Source organism: Strix uralensis, chromosome 4, assembly GCF_047716275.1.
Source record: "Strix uralensis isolate ZFMK-TIS-50842 chromosome 4, bStrUra1, whole genome shotgun sequence".
NCBI classification, from domain to species: Eukaryota; Metazoa; Chordata; class Aves; order Strigiformes; family Strigidae; genus Strix; species Strix uralensis.
Window position 1 is genome coordinate 49,361,235 of NC_133975.1, and position 19,710 is coordinate 49,380,944.

Here is a 19,710-nt window from a genome sequence, read left to right on the forward strand (position 1 = left end):
AAGACTATGCATGCCGGGAGCAGAAAGGGATATTCAGTATGGAAAAGAGACTATAATTGGGAGCTAGGGAATTTTGTTAGAAAATTTCGAAAGCTTATAAAGAACCTCCTGGAGGGCAAGATGTGTTAGTCTGTGAGGAAGTCTCTCGGAGAAGGTCATGGAAGTCTTGGGACTTTTAAAACTGAATGAAACACTGAAATGTATTGTAGGGAAAAGCTCGCCAGGGAAATGAACTGAATTATCTAATGTATTTTCCAATCTCTACCTTCTGTGTTTCCTGGCATTCCTGAATAAAATATGAAATAAAGCCATGTTTATTTTAGGAAACAGTCTTCTACCAGTTTTGCCACTTTTTAACATAGCAGAATTTTCATTTTTGCAGTAAGAAATATTTCTTGCTTTATTTGGTTAGTTTTATTCAAAATAAACCTACTGTAAATAAAAAAAAAATCTAAAATAGAAGATCTTGAAATATGAGCAGAAGAGAAGGTGGTTACAATTAAAGACCACCTTGAACTGAAGTCACTACATTGCACTATGGGATGACATAAACACGGCTAGTCTGGAGCGTTAACAGGTCAAAGTCAGCATTCAGAAATCTGCACAAATCCAGCTTAAATCACTTGGATTACCTAGCAAAAAAACCTGTCAAAGTCACTGAGAGCAGCTGTCCATTCAGCTCTACAATTTCCAAATCTCTTTGGGTTTTGCTGTCAGCACTTTTTGTGTTTTACCCTCATCTGGAAAGGTTGATTTTGATAGGAAAAAGTCTCAGTAGACTATGTAAGTCCAAAATATTTTTCCACACGTAAGATGATTTTAGTCAATCTTCAGGCAAAAGGATCTCTCTTACAATTTCACAGACAAGGTCCAGTAACAACCTTGACCAACGGCTGGGAAAAAGCCAGGCTACCAATGCCAGCATCAAATACACACATCAGGCTACTGAAATGATTCATGAGGTACGTGTGAGCAACAGGTAGGGGAAAGACAGGAATACACTGGGAAGGCTTTGAAGAGGCACACGAAGGCAGCGCCTCATGGCGACAATACTCACTGTGGAGTTGACGTAACTGGCGGGCTCCCAGGTAGGTGGCATGTTGGGAGGTGCGTTCCAGGTGGAGGGACAGTTCTGGTCAATGAAGGCAGTATTCTGCACTGCTGCAGTACCTGGGAAGCTACTGGGGTAGTTCATGTTTTCTGTAGTTTATAAAAGCAGGAAGACAAAATAAGGCTTTTGCAATATAAACACTACTAACATTTCTGTGGAGGAACACTGAATCTTCTTGGAGTGCGCCAGGCCAGAACCAGCCTCAGACTTCAGTGTCTTCAGGCAGCTTCAGGGCAGCACAGCAGCACAGAGTAACAATTTCTGTTAACAAGACTACCATTCTGTATTAGGGACCCACTAACAAATTGCTATCAGAGGGATGGGATAAAGAGTTGGCAACCTGTCTACTGGAGAACAGTGTCTTTATTAGCCACAGAACGTGCATGGCAGAACCTACCCAGGCTTCACTGCCAACATGCCTCAGCTCTAAGCACCCGAGGGATCACCGTGCTGCCTGTGATACTGTAGCCTGACCTTTAATTATTGCTTAGGTAATGCTAAAGGATTCTAGGTTGCTGCCAGTGTGCTTCCCAAGCCAAGAAACTCTAGCCTGGAAAGGTAATTGGTCACAAGAGGCGCTCTGTTTCACACACTGGAAGGCAGAAGTCTGCCAGACGGGAAACAAAGAAAATTGTGCAGAAAGATTTGTGTAATACTGTGGTCACAAGCATTTCTCTCTATTCCCTCTCAGAGTCCTGTATACTGGCTTTTCAGGCTGAATAACTCCATAGGAAGATCAGCCTTCTCATCCACCACATGCAGACATTGTTTATTACTACAGAGCACCCAGTCAGCTGGAAACTGTGAAGTCTGCTTAAGCAATGAATGCCCAGATGTTTATAGACAAGCTCAGACTTTTGTTCTACAAAAGGTGAGAGTAAAAAACATGCTCAGTGGTAATTCATATGCTTTATTTCATCCTACCTTCTGGGAAAGCACCATATTCATTCATCTCTAGTGGACAATACATGTTGGAAAACTGGCTGTCACAAGCTGCGTTCCAGTCAATGAAGCTGTCTCAAGAAAAAGAAAAATCTGCTGTCAGAAACAATCCACAGAACTTCTGAAAAATATTTAGGAATACTTATTTAATGTAAAGCTGTTGGATGCAAGATGCCTGTAACTGATGACAAGGCTTTCCACATTCCACTTGCCAATTCTGCCAGGATCTACTCTTCCACTGCATAATCACAGCGATTCTCTCACTGAGTTCTTTTTCCTCTGGGAGGATGAACAACTTGTAATGACCAGCTACCAGAGTCCTGCAACACCTAACTGGGTTCAACTTCTTCCTCTGTATAAAGAAAATAATTGTACTTCTTTCCCACAGCAGTGGTAATGGTAGATAGAGAGTGAACTAATGTGATTTGCAATAGAAGAAAATGTAACGCATCCTCAAGCATTTGAATGCTTAAGAATAGCAATTAAAATGGGCATTTCTACTTTCCCTATCACATGCATTAAAGTCCTGTTAAACAATTATGTTTTCTAAACTACACATTAATTTGTAGGGATTGTATTTGTTTTAATTAAAATAATTTCAGAATTTCAAGAAGACTTTTCAAAAGTAATTCTTAAAGATATATCAGAAGTGAAACAAGTCCTGCTATGCAGTGAGCCTGAAGAAGTCCAAATCTGGACCTAGTCCGGACAAGGTAGGCACATAAAAGGATTTCATGTTGTGCTAATTCAGTTCTACTATTCAGGCAAAAGGTTATCATAAGTTATCACTACTACATATGAATGTAGTTTTGCATACAAAGTTCAAATTGAGATGGGCATATGAACGCAAAGTAGCATAATACATAATCTGCCATAAATCACCATGTATTTCATCTGACTTAAGAGCTGAACAGACTCCTGGCCACTGCTCCCAATCATTAGGGCTGCAGTCTGTTGACATGACAGTTAGAACTGAGGTTAGCAGGCTGGTTAGGATCACAAGACCATCACTTGGGCATTTCTGAGTTACCACTCTCTCATTTCAGATGACAGGATATGACCTGGAGAACCGGCCATATTTCACTGCTGTGTGGTGGCAGAGTATTTCTTCTCACTAGTTTGTGGTGCATCTTTCATTAGTAAAATTTGCAGTGTGCAGTGTCTAAAGTACCAGAATTACTCAAGTTCATTACTAAAGGAAGATCAACCCAAACCTACACAGAGCCTGAAATAGTCGGACCAACTTGTATCCTTACACCACGTTCAAATTGGACTATTTGCCTTTATTTAACAATGTCTGCTCATGCCATTTAACAAGAGTACACACTGCATAACATACCTCATGATACACAGAAGCTACGCATTTAGCAAGAGGACAACAAACCTAAAAGCCAGGCCCTCTGCCTGGCTGTGCAAAAGAAGTGGAAGAAAGTAACAGCTTTCCAAAAAGTATTTAATCAAATTTGAAAGAAGTTCTGGAGTATCTCTATGTGAGCAGGAACACCAGTGAATTTGTCTTAGCAAAATTAATCATAACGTACTAATGGAAGAGCATAAACAACTAGAACTAAGATTGAAGTGACAGCAAGAATTTTACTTTAGCTACTCACCTGCCTCACAAATATTCTAAGGTAAGCTCAAGTACAGTCCTTTGCATCACAGAAACCTGAACAAAGCATTACCCCGCACTGTTTACATAAAACATAACTTGCCTGTTGTGAACAGAGGGGGTTTCCTGGATCATGCATGGTATATTATTCTCAAGGTTGTAGTTTAAACTGTTTGTCAGGCAGACTGGCTGGGCAGGCCACAAGTCTCCTGTTGGGTAAAGACCTAAAAAGGGAAAAGGGAATGAAATGCAGAACAACAGGAAGGCAGCTCCACAAACTCTGAATGACACTTTATTCTCAGATCCACAATGAGGTCTGTATGCGTGATAAAAAAATCCAGAATTACTAACCAATCTAATTTTTTTGTGATGAATGTCCATCTTTAAACAAAGCTCAAAATTTCTATTTGTTAAAAAAATATATATAAAAAGACTTGAACCAAGAATCTGAAATTGAACACAACAGGGCAAGAAATTCCTACAGAGTCCTTAAGTCATCAGCTGCCAGCGCCAAGGCGGCACCCTTCTTCACACCCCCACCCATCAGTCAGAAACCATCTCTGAAGTCCAACTGCATGAATGCAGCAGGAATAGGGTCGGGATTTTAATAGACAAGAGCCATTCACGAGCAAACAATACGTGAACTCGTTAGGGCTGTATTTAGCCCCTAGGGCAGATATTCATTGTGCTGCTCTCTACAGACTGAGTGCCCTGACTGCCCACAGATACTTGGTTCCTATCAACTCTGTGAGAACAGGCAGCTGGGGAAAGAAAAAAATCCAAATTAGCAATTTCCATGAGACAACATTTGCAAAGTGAGCTCTATTTCATTATTTCACATGATAGAATGTATTGCTACTGCAGAAAAAGTTTAATCAGCATTTGTATCCTACCAGACAGAGGTTAAATTGACAGCAGAAGGGACAGCCATGGGCAGGCAGTTCTGCTGCCCAAAGGACCATGTGTCCTAACCAGCTTTCAAACTACACCTCACCATGTAGCCTGCAGCTTTTATGAAACCCACTCAACAAGTTAACAGTACTTCCCTTTGAGATACTGTGGTGGTTTGACCTTGGCTAAATGCCAGGTACCCACCAAGTCGCTCTATCACTTCCCTCCCCTTCCCCCTTTTTACTCAACAGGGCAAAGAGGGGAAAGAAAATAAGATAGGAAAAAAAAAAAAACACCAACCCTTGTGGGTAAAACAAAAGTAGTTTTAACATAAACAAAGCGAAGCAAAGGTCCACGCATGGAAGCAAAAAAAACCAAAACAGATTTATTCTCTACTTCCCATTAACAGGCGCTGTCGGGCCTTCTCAGGAAGCAGGGCTCCAATACGCGTAGTGGTTGCCTCGGAGGACCAAGGGTGACCCCACCCCCTTCCTCCTTTTTCCCAGCTTTATACTGAGCAGACATCATATGGTATGGAATATCCCTTTGGTCAGTTCGGGTCAGCTGTCCTGGTTGTGTCCCCTCCCAAGATCTTGCCCACCCCCTCCCACTGTGGGGGGGGAAAATGTTGGAAAGAGCCTTGGTGCTGTGTAAGCACTACTCAGCAGTAGCCACAACACCAGTGTGCTATCAACACCCTGCTGGCTCCCAACATAAAACACAGCACCATGAGGGCTGCTACAGGGGAAAACCAGTTCCAGCTCAGCCAGACCCAGTACAGATACAAACAATGAAAACTCAGAGAGTTTTAACAGCTCAACCTAACCTCATTCATTATTGCTTTCAAAGAGAACAAGTCCCAACTGTGGAAATTTAGAGAGGAAAATGGCCATATCCAATTTGATGCTGAGCTTTATTTTAACACAGCAACCAGTGCTCTTGATCTCGCAACCACATTACTTTTGGACATAAATCTGTGCAAAGCAAGAGGAGGAAAAACAAAGAATACCTAAAAAGTGAGCTGAAAGCTAAATGCTGTCTTCACACAGAGAAAATGCAGCAAAAAATGCCATGGTTATAAGCTTTTGTTTGCTAACTTTGCTCTTGTTTAGAAGTAAGTCAAGTTCTATTAAAAACATGTCTATCAAGTTGGTGTATACAAGTGTTATTAACAACACCACTGAAACTGTGTGACGAAGTGTGCAAAAAAAAGCTTCAGTTGTTAATAAAAGTAACTGACCTTTATTTTTGTCAGGATCTGCAGCTATGTCAGTGAAATTGGGACACAAGGTTTCAGGATATTGGGGGATGCTGTTCATATCTCTGCTGAATGAAAAGAAAATTTAATTTCTTAAGTCTAGACACTGTTATGTTTCATAATCCAAATTATTTCAAAGGAAATATACAGAGATACAAAAAAATATTCTAATGAACATCACGATTGCTATTGCTTTCCCACTCTTTCCTGATTTTTCTTATTTTGAATTAACCACTGTGCAATTTTTTTACATTTTTTTCCATTTAAAAGCCAGCTACTTATTACACATGCAAAATGAATAAAATTAATACATCTTAATCACCCCACTTTTATTATCCAAGTAGCAACCTATTGCAAATTAATTCTACAGCTCTTCTCTAAAAGTGGAAACCAAGCTATAGTCTGTGGAGATGAGTAGGATCTCTCATAACATTTCAATGGTCCCAACAACTTTCAGGCAAGTTTACTTTTATATGCATGAAGACACCTAGGCACACATGAACATCGATTGCATATTCATTGAATCCCATCAAATAAACTAGTCAATATGAATGGAAAAGGAACATTTCCAAGCACCAGAATCCCGAGGAAAAGGATTAAATTACTTCTGCTAGTAGAAACAGAGTGTCATGAATGAGAAGTGAGGATTCGTAGTAATAAAAATTGGAGATGCTATCTCTACTGAAGAGGTAGAAAGGAATGTGGGGGAGGGGGGAAATCACCTTTCATGCTGTATATCCTAGGAGAACATTATTCCCATTAAAAGAATAACATCAACTTGAAAGTCTCACTCCCACCTTTATTTTTAAACCATTATTACTTTAATATAACTAAGTAGTAATGGAAATGTAGGAAGTTGCTAAGATCTGGAAGAAATGAGAGGGGAAAAAACATTTCCTTTTCCCCCCAATTTTATTTTACTTTTGGAAGCATTTATTGTATTTCCTCAGCATAATCCATTTTGCATATATCTTTTCCTGTAACAAAGAAGATTCTTCTTCCTCCAACTAGTAAGTACAATTACATGATCACAAAAAATGGCAAGGTAACAGGTAGGTTAATTTATCAAATGGAGACAAGATTTCAAGTTGGTGGTGTTTCTTTAATGTCTTATAGGTGTAGATTCAAATTTTTTACCTGGTATTGCAGATGTTATGAGACAGATTTAAAGTGATAGGAGTTTCAGATGGAAAATCATTTTGTGAAATATTCTCTCCTAAAGAAAAGAATGACTGTGAAAATCAAAGATCCTAAAAAAAAGAAGTATGCACAGAATATACATACACACAAACAGAATAATCAATGGTGTTAATCAAGTTATAACTGCATTAATTTCAAAGCATGCTATCTACGCCCACATGGTCTTAAATGTATTTTATGACTTAAGTGATTACCACACTTTTAATGGAAAGGTTCCTTATTACTACCAAATTTTTTTTTTAAGAGGCATTACAATTTGAACAAACAGAAAAGTAATGTACACACAATCCGTTATCTATTAGATCGCAGGTTCAGATATAACACATACTATCCTTCGGTAATGTAAAGTTTCATACATATACAAATACACATGTAAGTATATGGGTCTTTTGAAATCATTCAAAACAGCTTTTTCAGGTACTCAAAGGTAGGTTTACTTGTGTCACTTCACCACTTTCTTTAAAATTTACCTCTAGTGCTACATCAATCTGGATAGTGATGGCAGTGACAGGGTTTAGGCTTTCAACTGTTTTAATGATATTCAGACTTTCCCAAAACTGCAGTAATGAACCACAGTTTCCATTTCTCATACTAGTCAAGTGGCTCAGGTCTCCTGGCTACTTATGACTCGAATACAGCTATCTAATCCCAGCATCCTCAGATCTAAACTGCTTTCACACATTCCTCATTTGTGGATTTCTTAAATAGCTATAATATTTAAGAGAACAATGTGATGTAACATAAATTCACAGTCAAAAATTGCTTTGACTAGTGACTCTCAGGTCTTCCATCTTTCCATGAAAACTAATTGCGCAGCTTTCTCAGGGAGGAGGATGACACTTTCTCTATAGCTTGACAGCACATCTTCATCTCCACAAAACTTGTGGTACTTTCTTTTTTTTTTCAAGTACCAAGTTCTTTAAATCTCTCCTCCTGTTTCTGAGAGGTGCCCTATAAAAGGTGAGTTACGTGCCCCATGCCACAGTACCCCTTTCCATTCAGGACGAAGGCTGAAACTCTGCCCACTACTGATTAGAGGTGGTATTTGCAGAACTTACTAGATGGAAGAAAATGCCTGGCAGCAATCATGGGCTTTTTATCTCCATCTGAACTGCTGGTACTGCTCCAGCTACCCCAGCTCCCACGACTCGCACGAACACTTCCCGATGAACTTCCACAATCCGAGCTTGAATCAGAACAGAATTTCTCCAAACACTTCTTTTTGGACCGTTGAAAAAAGCTTTCTAAAGAAGTTGCAAAAAAAAACCCAACACAAAACATTTAAGAAAGTCCTTCAGCTGAAGATTAGTGAAAGTCATCTGAAACATGAATTTACATGGATTCTCTGAATTTACTCATAATAGGACAGAAAACAATATTTACTGATAGCCTCAAGATAAACATACCAGCCCCTTCCAAGAGGAGCTTATGACCTACACAACATCCCCAGTACAATGAATGCAAGTGAAGATACAGTGCAGCTAGAAGAAACAGTTTGAAATAGGAAGCCCATACTGTTCTTTGAAACATATACTTAATATTTTAATCATGAAACATATCCTGGCTGTAGGAACATGCATACTTAAAAGCAATAACAAATGTTGCAAGTAATGAATTCATAAGTGATAGATTCTTCTTTTTCATTACCTCATCAGGAAGACTGTGGTGGTTTGACCTTGGCTAAATGCCAGGTACCCACCAAGCTGCTCTATCACTTCCCCCCCCTTCCCCCCTTTTTCTCAACAGGGCAAAGAGGGGAAAGAAAATAAGATAGGAAAAAAAAAAAACAACCCTTGTGGGTAAAACCCCTCCGGTCCCGACCAGGAGCGCCGCCAGCGCCTCGGTGGGCTCGCGACAGCCGACCGCCTGCCCCCGCACGGGGCAGGCCTGGTGCGGAGCGCTGCTCGTGGTTGGGACCGGAGGCCAGACCCAGTACAGAGGCAAAGGAGAATCCTATAAACCCTGATACCTTCTTCAGCCCTCTCCCAAAAGCCAGGGAAAACAGCTGATTAAAATCCTGACAGAAAGGCAGGAAACAGGTACCTAAGCTTGTGATGGTTTATAAAAATGACCTGCTTATTCTAAAGGTGGCCTTTGCAATACAGCTGCTTCAGTTAATTCCAGCTTTAATTTGAAAACAAGCAGACTGTCAGTCCTTCACCCAGGACTGATGGATTATGGCTTCAGACTAATTCATCTTCTGATTTGCACCACCAACCAACCCTGCAGAGAAAACGTGCGGAGCCCTTCAGAAGCGAGCAGGTATTATTTCAGGCACTGCATCATGCCAGCCTGCCATCTTCAAGTCACAGTTCAAAAGGCAGAGAAGCACAAGTCTCTCAACGGAAGAATACAGATCTACTGCCACAAAACCCACATTACATTTCTTCCCCCGTTTAAGACAATTAAGACTGCGTACCTGTTTCTCCTTGTATAGACAAGCTTCCAGCTTTTTGGTCTGCTTTACAGTTTTCCCCGTTACCCTGAGGACACCAGGCTCTTATTCCAATATTTGCTCTCAGATCCGGCCTTTCAAATTCACTGCACATATGCTTCAACTCATTCTGCTCAGGGACCCTAATACAACCACACCCAAAGAAACATGTTTGCATTTTACATTTCGGCTGCATTTTCCTTTTCAGGCATTAAACACTTGAACTCACATGGCTACTGAGGCAGGATGCATGCAGGGCAAGGAAGAGGTTTAGGAGTCTTATTCCCCAACTTTACAGAAACCTAACTAAACCCTTCCTGAAATGCAATATCCCACCACACAGACTACTTCTCAGGGGAGAAGCAAAATAATGTGTGTATGTTAAACTCCATTCTTTAATGCACTTGCAGCAGGCAATCAGATGTTATAGTGATATGCACAGTCTAGCACTGTACGAAGATCTAGATACACTGAAAAATGTGCCCTATGTCTATTTCACGGGCATAATTGTAACTACAATAAAACCATCATCTGAAGTAATCTTTAAATTTTTGCTAGTAAAACTGAAATACCTGGATCCAATATTGTAATCAGAGTATATTAAGGAAAATGAATAAAATCCAGCTGTCAAGTTTCTACAGGAAGGAAATGGTTACATCTTAACTCAGGAAGTAGCAACTGCTGAATCAGTTCAAGGAACAGACACCAAATTTCAGGATTTCACTTCCATTTTTTATCTTTCCTACCTACAAAGGTGTGCATCCTGCAAAGATTTACACATGTGCTGACTTTCTACACAATGAATAATAATTTATTTATAATGAGTTATAATGGCCCCTTCAGATTTACAATCTCCTTGTTATGTCCACTGATCTCAATAGGAGCACTTGCAATAAAAATTAAGTCTGTGAAGGCTTTGTAGGATCATGACCTTAATTCAAAGGGCTGGGGGAGGGGAAGGAGGTGGATTTTCTCCTCTTAAGTGTTTCTATTCTAGCAGCAGTTTATAACTAGTATTTTTTAACAGCAATCCAAACAATAAATTTAAAATGCATGAAGAAATAAATAAGAGTAGTTTACAGCTGACTTTAGAAATGCATTTAAAGAAACCTCAGGGGAGAAAAATAAAAGTAACTTCCCAAGGCGCTCTCAATATTCTTTTGAGCCTAGTGCTGCTCTAATCTTTTTAATCATTATGGCAAAAATGCAAGCCACTGTCTCTTTCTACATATTTCTCTTCTTCTTCCAAAACTACTAGAAGACAACGTTCCCTCAGTCACTCAGTATAGCAGATGATTCTCCTGAAAGTGGAATCATTTCAACAATTTTGTTTTCGTTTTTTCACTGAAGAGAACACACGACTGGATTTTATCCATACAATACACAATGGAAAGGAAGCTAACCATCCAAACTTCAGAGACAGCAAATTCCAGACTATAACAGAGAGCAACCACTGCTATGCAGAATGGGGTGTGTCTATATACATGCAGATTTACAAATGGAAATTTTTACTTTTTGCTGGTGATACTTAGTACTGCACATTCTTAAAATAAAAAGCTCAGGACAGGATTAAAGTGTGTTTATTTAAATAGATAAAGCAATCATGCCTAATGTACTATGCAAAACGTGCAGAAACATTACAGAAACTCTGTATTTCTTCATGATTTGATGAGGCAATACATACCTTGTAGATATATTAATGTTCTTTTTCTTATTTTTTCTAGATGTTCTATTTCTATTCCAATTCATATTTGGTACATTTCCTTCCTTCTTCTCCTGAGGTTTCTTCTTCCTATATGCATCTTCTTGCTAAAGATAAAAATATGAGCTGAGACAATACATACATTATAAAATGAAGTTAACTCAGTAGATGAACTCCACTGGATTTTTCTCGCTAAATTTCTCTGGACAAGACAATGTGACCCAAATGCATAGTTACTTCATGATTTGTGCCTTTCCACAGCACATCCTCTTTCCAGCACCATCAATTTGACCAGTGTTTCCAAGACTCTGTCCTTCAAGACACCAAGAGATGATGAGAGAGAAATTTTTGAATTCCCAATGACAGCATTTCCTCTCTCACATCATCTAGCTCTGACTTCCAGGGAAATAAAAAAAATAGGGGGAGAAAAAGGAAAGCAGTCAATAAAATCCCCAATGTGCTAAAAACAAAAAACATCTGCCAGATTTATGATCAGTTTGTGTGCAAGTTCAGCAGCAATAAATCCTCCCTTTCCTCAGCAGTTGGGGGGGTGTGGGGGGGCATTCATTTGAATTACAACAGAGAAAATTATGGGGTAAGTTAACCAACAAATAATAGTCATTTTAAAAAAGGCAAGAAGCAAACTGAGCACCATCAGCCACACACAGAAAAAGGTTTGTAACAACAGTTCCCAAAACAAGACTAGAACCTGTCTTTTCTGATACATATTCCTCAAGCATGGTAAGCAATTCCTCCTTACACCTTTTTGCCATGGAATTCTTATCCAGTAGACAGGACACAAACATAATCTAAATTACTGGGTTTACTGATTACCTCATGAAGTTCTTTAAGTGTTTTACACTGCCTGCAACTGAGGTATAGTATGCTGTGTTTATCATGCTCAGAAACCAGGGGTGAAGAATGATGCTTCTCAGCGGCTTCACAATCTGTTAAGGGGCTTCTGCCTGCTGTACTCTCAAATGCAAATTTCTGATGCAAAGCCCTGCATTTGGAGATCATGACTGCGAATGAAGGCAAATATGCAAGGACACCTCCCCTCTGGAGTACATTCCCACATCATTACTGTGGCTGACACCTGGCATTAGATTCCAGTATGTTTGTGCCTGCTCCGACAATAACAAAGAATTTCTCTGGTTGTGATACGGCCAATATCACAATACAAGGACTGTTTTAATTTTTACCCAAACTGTTCATCGTTCTACAAAGCAGCTTTACTATGCAACAGATGTGAGACAGCACATCCGCATACTTCCTCATTCATCTGATTTACAGTGTTTCAGATCTGTGACTGTCCATAAAAGTTCCTACATACACATGCATATAAACATATATAAACAACAATGTGCATACATATATAAACAAACAACAAAAAGATCATTTTAAATTTGAAAAGATCATAGTACAAACCTCAGAAGAAGTAATCTCCTCTTTTGCGCAGCATGGAGTCTCTTCCTTAGGTCCTTTATTAATCTTTTTCTCCATGGAAGGCTTTAGGTTGATCTGCTTTTTTAAAGTCTCACAGTTTTCTGTTTCATTCCTGAGAGGCACTTGCTGGCTATTCCCTACAATTAAACAGTAACATGTTTGCTTGGGAAAGGAATGGGCGTCCAATCATAACCACAATATCTTATACTTTTCTTTAAAAACAGAATCGTGTTGCTTTCCAAAATACTAAGAGACTAACCTCTAGACTGATGATGCTGAAAATTTCAGTATCAAAAGCTAATGCTGTATAAAAATTCTTAGAACAGTTGCGAAAAGTAGATCTGTATTGATTCATGCGCATGGGCACACCACTCCTAGCACATGCATAAATTACCCAAGTCCTGCTCATCTGATCTGAATTTGAGCTATTTGGGTCCCAGCCATGGGTCTGTAAGGTAGAATGTGAAGCCAGAGAATACTGGGCTAAAAAACAAACAGAAAAAAACCTGCAAGCTGGGTGTGGGGAAGACTTTTCAAAAATGGGTAGATCAAAATAAGGACAGCCTTTATTTAGTGCTTTACGTCTCTGAAATGCTCTCTGCGTTCATTATGAAGACAAAGGGAAGTCATCCTTTTTCCAGGATGAGTTCCAAGTTTAAAATTCATTTTCTTGAGATGCTTGTATGGAATAAGAATTATTCTTGTATAATAAAATCCAGGAGATGAAGAAAATGAGATGAAGCCTGCCTTAACAACTAGCTGATTTGCCCAGTTGAGTCACAGTCCTCTGCCTGGGCCCGGCCAATCCTGGACAGGACAGAATTAACTTCAGCTCTGATCAGTTCCAGGTATCTCAGGTATCTGCAATACATCCACAGTGATCTGCTACTAAGACTCTCAGCCATTTTGCATGAGAAATGCCATCGCTTATTGTGCTAACTGGTCTTCTCAAATGGGAAAGGCTCACCCAAAAGTTTTTAGTTTCCCATCTACCAACCAACTACAACATCCTAGCTCTGAGTCAGCCACCCTCTCCCCTCTGGAGCTGACAGTCACAATAACTGCAAAAGGAGTCCATGTGTATGGAACACCAGAGACACCAAGCACAGGAGGCTGCCAGAGCTCTAAAAAACACTCTGTTGCTCTTCAGCATACAAACATTCGAGTACCTGAGGTCTTGAAGACTCCCTGTTTGCACAAAACCAGGTCTGCAACTATAATAAAGATCCAAACACTGCAACATGGTACTTTTTAGACTTCATTTATGCTACCAAACTTCCTGAAACAGAGAAATACTCACAACTCTGACAGCGCAGAAAACCACAACTGCTAATAGAAAATGCCACAGATTACCTGTAGTGCTTTACCACCAAATACAAGTAATTGTCAGTACTCCCGAAACACTCACTCAAGGTGGAAGTTTTGTCAGTGAAAGTAAGTCTAGTATCTCGCAATTCATTTATGTATAACCATGACTTCCACAGCCTGTATTCAAAGTTACTTCCCTGTGCACGTAATAAGACATAATTACTGATTCCTCCCCCCACCCCCATCTGATTTCCTAATTCAAAGCAAAGAATGAACAACACTGCAGTTTAGGAGCACATGAAGAATGTCAAGTACTTTGTAAGTATGAGTGAAATTATCCTGCCTCCACCTGAGAGGATTACACTTGTACCCACTGTATCTCACAGATAATGACACAAAGGGAAGCAACAGGCCCAGCGTAACAACTGCACACTACAGCAGGGCCTGAAATCCCTCTATGATGGCTCACTCATTAAATAAATTCTGTCACAACTACAGTAATTGCCAGTTCAGCATTCAGCTGCTTTGCTGAGTGCCTAAGTAAAACCAAGCTTCCAGAGGATGCATTCTCCTACCCTGCTCTTGATCTCCCCCAGGTGCTCTTGGGCTGCTCTTAAAATTTTGAGTTGTGACATTAAGAGGTAAGACTTCCCAGGCAGCTTAGTTCCACAATTAAAAAAAAAAAAAAAAGCCAAGATAAAAAGTATAGCTATGCAGTTACTAAGAGAAATGCTGATCTGTGGATTCCTACAAAATATAATTTCACAATACTCTGATGTCAGCTTTTATTATTTTACATGGTTTTATCAAAGGAGTTCTGAATATCCAGTACTGAACATGCTTACTTGGTGACTCTAAAAATCAGGCATCAGATTTGCAGCGGACCTGAAAATTGCAAACTGGGATGTTTCTGAATATTTGACAAGGGCAATTGGTGTCTTATAAGCAGCTCTATGACATCAATTATTTTAACCATGAAAGTGCTACAGCACAAGCTTGAGATCTGTAAACCAAGGCAAATTTATGATTTATGAAACAACTTTTAATGCAAGCTGTTTCCTTAGGAATGTAAACAGATAAATCATAGTGAACACATAAGAAACACCACATCTCCTTGTCCCATGCAAAAGACAAAATCCTGATCACAGTGAACTGAAGATTTCACCCAATAATTTCAATTGACAGAAATTGCAAAAAACATTACCACTATTTTTCCTAGAAATTTCTTGCAGTTCCGGCTGTTGCTGAGGTGAATTTCTGGACAAGTGACTTTCGGGTAGCTTCTTGGACATCTTCACAGGACAGAACTCCTGTTCTTTGAGCTCAACTAGATTTTCTGAAGTTTTAAGGTTAGTTTCCTTAGGAAACATACATGTTTGAAGATCCTCCTTCAGATCACACTCTGAAGAAGTATTTTTAATAAGAACTGTATTTTTCAGTGCACTTTCTTCTTTACCCAGAAAGTTTTCTGGAAGAGTTAAATTCTTGTTAACATTTATGCCATTTGCATATTTTAGAGTTACCCAGTTCTCACTGACAACATCAGTGCAAATGTCCTCTTTCGGTGCTGAGATTTGGTTCTCCGCAGTCTGATTTTGTTTCTCATCAGTAGCTGCAATGGCACTGCCAGCTGCTGTGTTTGGTTTCTGCTTACTGTAGTAAACTGAACATTTGTGTTTCTTCTGAGAGTGACTGTAGGTCGCAGGACTTCTCTTTGCTGCATTCTGACTTCGGCTGGAAGAAGTGCCTACAGACAGGAAGCCCTTCCCTTTACCTTTATCGGAGGAGCTATAAGAATCCATAAACGTCTTGCAGCTTCCCCTAGAGGAAAAATAAATTATTTGAGATTTGCTTTTATCTACGAAGCTATCATGAATTGTTTTATGGGATATTATTGTAAGAAAAGAAAGGGGGACATATTCACAAGCTGTGAAACTGCATTAGGTCTTCAATTTATCATCCCAGGTAAGCACATTCTGATTTTAGTGGGAGTTGAGCAAGACTAAGTATGTGCCCAGACTTCAAACACACTTACATGCTTCAGTAAGTGCCTAACTGACCACCCAAGAGGGTCAGATTTGAGGACTGTTAATGCATTTTCCATTCTTTCCACAGCTGCCGCACATGGTGTAAACTTTACTTCCATCACACAATTTTTATCCTATGCACTGCTGACAATATACAAGATTAACAAACCCTTGAGTTCTTCCATTTCTCTTTTGTAGAGATGAATATACACCACAACACTGAAAGCTCTCTGAAACAGGTTGCTTCGAACACTGTCTCCTCTAAACCAGCCCACAGCAATATCAAAATACAAACACACAGAAAACATCACTCCACATTAAACAGGGTACAAAAAAACGCAATTCAAAAGAAGAAAAAAGTATTTTACTTGTAGGAATCAGAGCTGATTACGTCAACAGAGTTGCTGTTCTGCTGCGGTGAAGAACTAGGATTTGGCCTCTGTCTTGATTTCATGAACTCTGCTAGGATATACTGGGCTTGCTGGAAGGCTATCAGAATCACTCCGAGCAGGGACAAACTGCCAAAGAAAACAACGGATACCGGTGTCTACAATTTTCTGGAGTATTCAGTGAAAATTAAAAACTTTCTAACAAGATGCACCTTTCAAATATTTTGTTAGTAAATTCTAAGTAAGATGACAGATGAGAAAACGCAAAATACACTTTAAAATAAATAACAGTTTTAACAGTCTTTTCTTTTCCTTTTTTCCTTATAGCCCTTGCAGGTTATTCTCTCAATAAAGTAACTCAGCCATAAGCTTTACAATTAAAAAAAAAAAAAAAATCTAACAAAGAAAAAAATCCGTTCTAAACCAGCTAATACTTGATTTGAAGATCAGTTAGAAGTCTCACTACAACACAATGGCAATATATCATAGTATGATACTTACCAGTCTTCTGAGTACCTTCTATTCATTCATTATTGTTATGTCATTATTCTGATATTTATTTAATACTGTCTCTTTCTTTTCTTAGAGAAAATGTTGGCACAAATGCCACCATGCTTCTGAACTAAAACTGAAGCTGTAAAATATCCTTTCTCTCCGGTGTATTAATTGCACCAAATATAAATTGATCAACACAAAAATCTTTGTAATTCATCTAACCACCTTCTTGATCATACAGTATAAATTTTGTCAGCAGGAAAACAGAATGAGAAATTCCTGATTTTTCAGATCTCTGTAGTCTCCTTCTGTTGTATCTAGAACCATGTAACATGGTCATTATTGTTGCTTCATTTGTGCTCTGTTTTCAGTGTCAAAACAACAATGCAAGCGGAACCACAGTGTGGTATGCACCAGCACATATATGTATCACCATGACATTCACACTCACTGCTTGTTAGTACTGACTGTAGGAATTCAGGGTTGGTGTGATGAAATCACCAGACATTATCTGTGACAAACACAACATTCAGTTCACACTACACAGTGTGAAAGGTTAGTAAAGGAAGACCAAAAAAAAGAATATGCATAGGAGCAGAACTGTTAATTGTTGTACAAAGGTACAGTCTTCTTAAAAGCAGTTTACCATTGCAACCAATGAGTCAGCTAACACAAGTCAAATCATCTTTCTGGGACAGCCTGTTTAGCAGTATGCCTAGCAAAAGCTAACAATAAGCATGAATATTTTTTAACAAGTGAAAGGAGGAAAGAAGCAGAAGGAAAAGCAGGTCCTCACTTGGTTGTCTGAAACTTCATAAATAAAATTTATGTTAATTTGCCAAAAATACTTAATCTACCTGTCAGCTCGATTCTATTTTTGACATTCAGATACTAATACATTACATGTGTGTCTCTACTGCAGGGGGAGTAAGCCTTCTAGAAAGGGGAGTATCCACTGGGTATTCCTGTGGCAGTATCCTAGCCCTTTTTCTTTACCGCCTTGACATGGACGTTTATCAGGAGGAGCAGCAAGAAATGCTTGACAACTCCATCACCAGCTACTGTGTCACACCTAAGCTGTCACAGCCAGCTGGAAGGACTCTCAGGTGATGCAGTAGAGATTCAGGCCCTACCACTGCTAAAAATCTAACACAAGCCAAAAATGCTTGCTGATCTTTCACTGACATGTCCCTTTCAAACTGCTGCAGGGGCTCTGAAAGCATTACCTTACAAAGAGGACAGTGAGCCTCCAGAAAGACTCTTCCCAGCTGGGTCCTGGCACCACATCCGCACACAGTGGTAACAGGTGGTGAGGAAGAGTCACGTTGAGCGTGAAGTGGAACTCCAAATCAGCAGCAGTCACCAGTGTAAGCTCCCGGATCACCCACGAAGATGTAAAGTCAGGAGTGAATCTGTCAGGAAAAGCAGACAGAGCTGGTGTTATTTTTCCATTTTTGGGCTGAATGTCATTTTTTGAAGACACACTGATACCAAAAAATGCAAAATAACTTCTGATTTAATAATATGAAAAAAAGACAATGAAATAAGTCACTACTGTCTGCTTAGACTACACAGATGGCATTAGCATCTAACAGAGGTAAGACTTTGAGGTCATCTTCAAACAGTAAAATATGTGATTTTATTGCGACTCTTCACAATACTCTCGTTACTGTGGCTTGTTTTCCTTTTTTCAAGGAGGTGCACATGATCAACTCATGTTAACCAAAACACTCTTTACCAAAAGCACAGTTGTCAAGCGTATAGGCAGCACTGCTTCGGAAAGGGCCAGGTACTAGGCTAAGTCTAGAACAAGGCTAGAAAGATAGGGAAAGCAGAAGAAAACATCAGATTTGTCTCTTCTTCCACTTATTTCCCTGACCCATATCATTATTGTATTTGAATGCCATGGGTACAGCTAGAAAGTATGACTTGTCTTTTCAATCAGTACAGGTGATGCTTGTTGTATTGGAAACTGCAGTTACTGTAATATAGTAACTAATGTTACAGTATTACAGTATGTTACAGCAACTGTAATACTTAAAACTTATGTTTAAGTCATGATTTTAACTCAACAGGATTTTAAAAGAGAATCAGTTTTAGACTATGTGCAATGTTAGGAAAACACAACTAGATTGTGGTCAGGCTACTTGGAACAAGCTAGAGAATAACAATCAAATAAAAAAACAGTGGCAAAGCATTTCTTACTCTTTTATTGTGACAACTCCTTAATTTATTACTTCATAATGCACTGATAAAAGCATGTATGTTGCTTTTTAAAAATAATGAGTCTTATAAAGAAATATTATTATTCTATTATCAATTTGTTAGTATTACCCTCACTGAAAAAGGGAAATGCTTACGAAATTTATATTCAAAGCTCACCAAATTTTGTGTGCTATTGGAGTATCTGTTACTGAAATTAATTATTTCAAATTTCCACTTAAGTTAATTTGTCAGCAAATTTGTTAGTGCTTACACAATGCTGATCTCTCGTGATGAGTTCTGAGCCAGGAAAAATTCCTGACAGTCTAATACTTCAAATCCATATCCTTGGCAACTGTAACCATTGATTTTCATTGATGAAATTGTTATAGGAAGAGGCCCAATATTCTCTACTTTGAAGTTCTTCGTAATGGATAGAATTTGCTTGCTGTCTTTCAGTTCTTAAAGAAAAAAAAAGAATAATTATTTTACAGTGCTTAAATTTTTTTTAAGTTTATAAATAAATTGTTATTTTTACTTTCAATCTAATAGAAAAATCCAGAAGTGAACAATATTTTAATACAGACTGTTTTGCAGTAATGTGTTTCTAGAATTTATAACTATCCTCAGGCAGTGTTTTGAGAAAACAGAATCGACACCTCTCATGACCAAGCTCTTCAGCTTTTTCTGTTTCAA

At 38.9% G+C, this 19,710-nt stretch overlaps 1 protein-coding gene across 7 annotated transcripts in view; it reads right to left on the reverse strand.

Annotated features, from left to right (window-relative positions):
• Positions 1–19,710, reverse strand: part of TMEM131L (transmembrane 131 like) — an 83,525-nt gene that overhangs the window by 832 nt on the left and 62,983 nt on the right. For 5 of the 7 annotated variants that reach the window (XM_074866633.1, XM_074866632.1, XM_074866636.1 and 2 more), the window contains 13 exons: positions 19,289–19,475; positions 18,039–18,224; positions 16,297–16,446; positions 15,106–15,722; positions 12,576–12,730; positions 11,130–11,254; positions 9,431–9,588; positions 8,070–8,255; positions 6,949–7,027; positions 5,794–5,879; positions 3,766–3,886; positions 2,036–2,124; positions 1,058–1,200 (listed from right to left, as the gene is read on the reverse strand). In XM_074866633.1, coding sequence (XP_074722734.1) covers positions 1,058–1,200; positions 2,036–2,124; positions 3,766–3,886; positions 5,794–5,879; positions 6,949–7,027; positions 8,070–8,255; positions 9,431–9,588; positions 11,130–11,254; positions 12,576–12,730; positions 15,106–15,722; positions 16,297–16,446; positions 18,039–18,224; positions 19,289–19,475 — 2,282 coding nt within the window. The remainder of the gene's footprint in view (positions 1–1,057; positions 1,201–2,035; positions 2,125–3,765; positions 3,887–5,793; positions 5,880–6,948; positions 7,028–8,069; positions 8,256–9,430; positions 9,589–11,129; positions 11,255–12,575; positions 12,731–15,105; positions 15,723–16,296; positions 16,447–18,038; positions 18,225–19,288; positions 19,476–19,710) is intronic. The other 2 variants (XM_074866635.1, XM_074866634.1) reach the window with 1 other exon arrangement.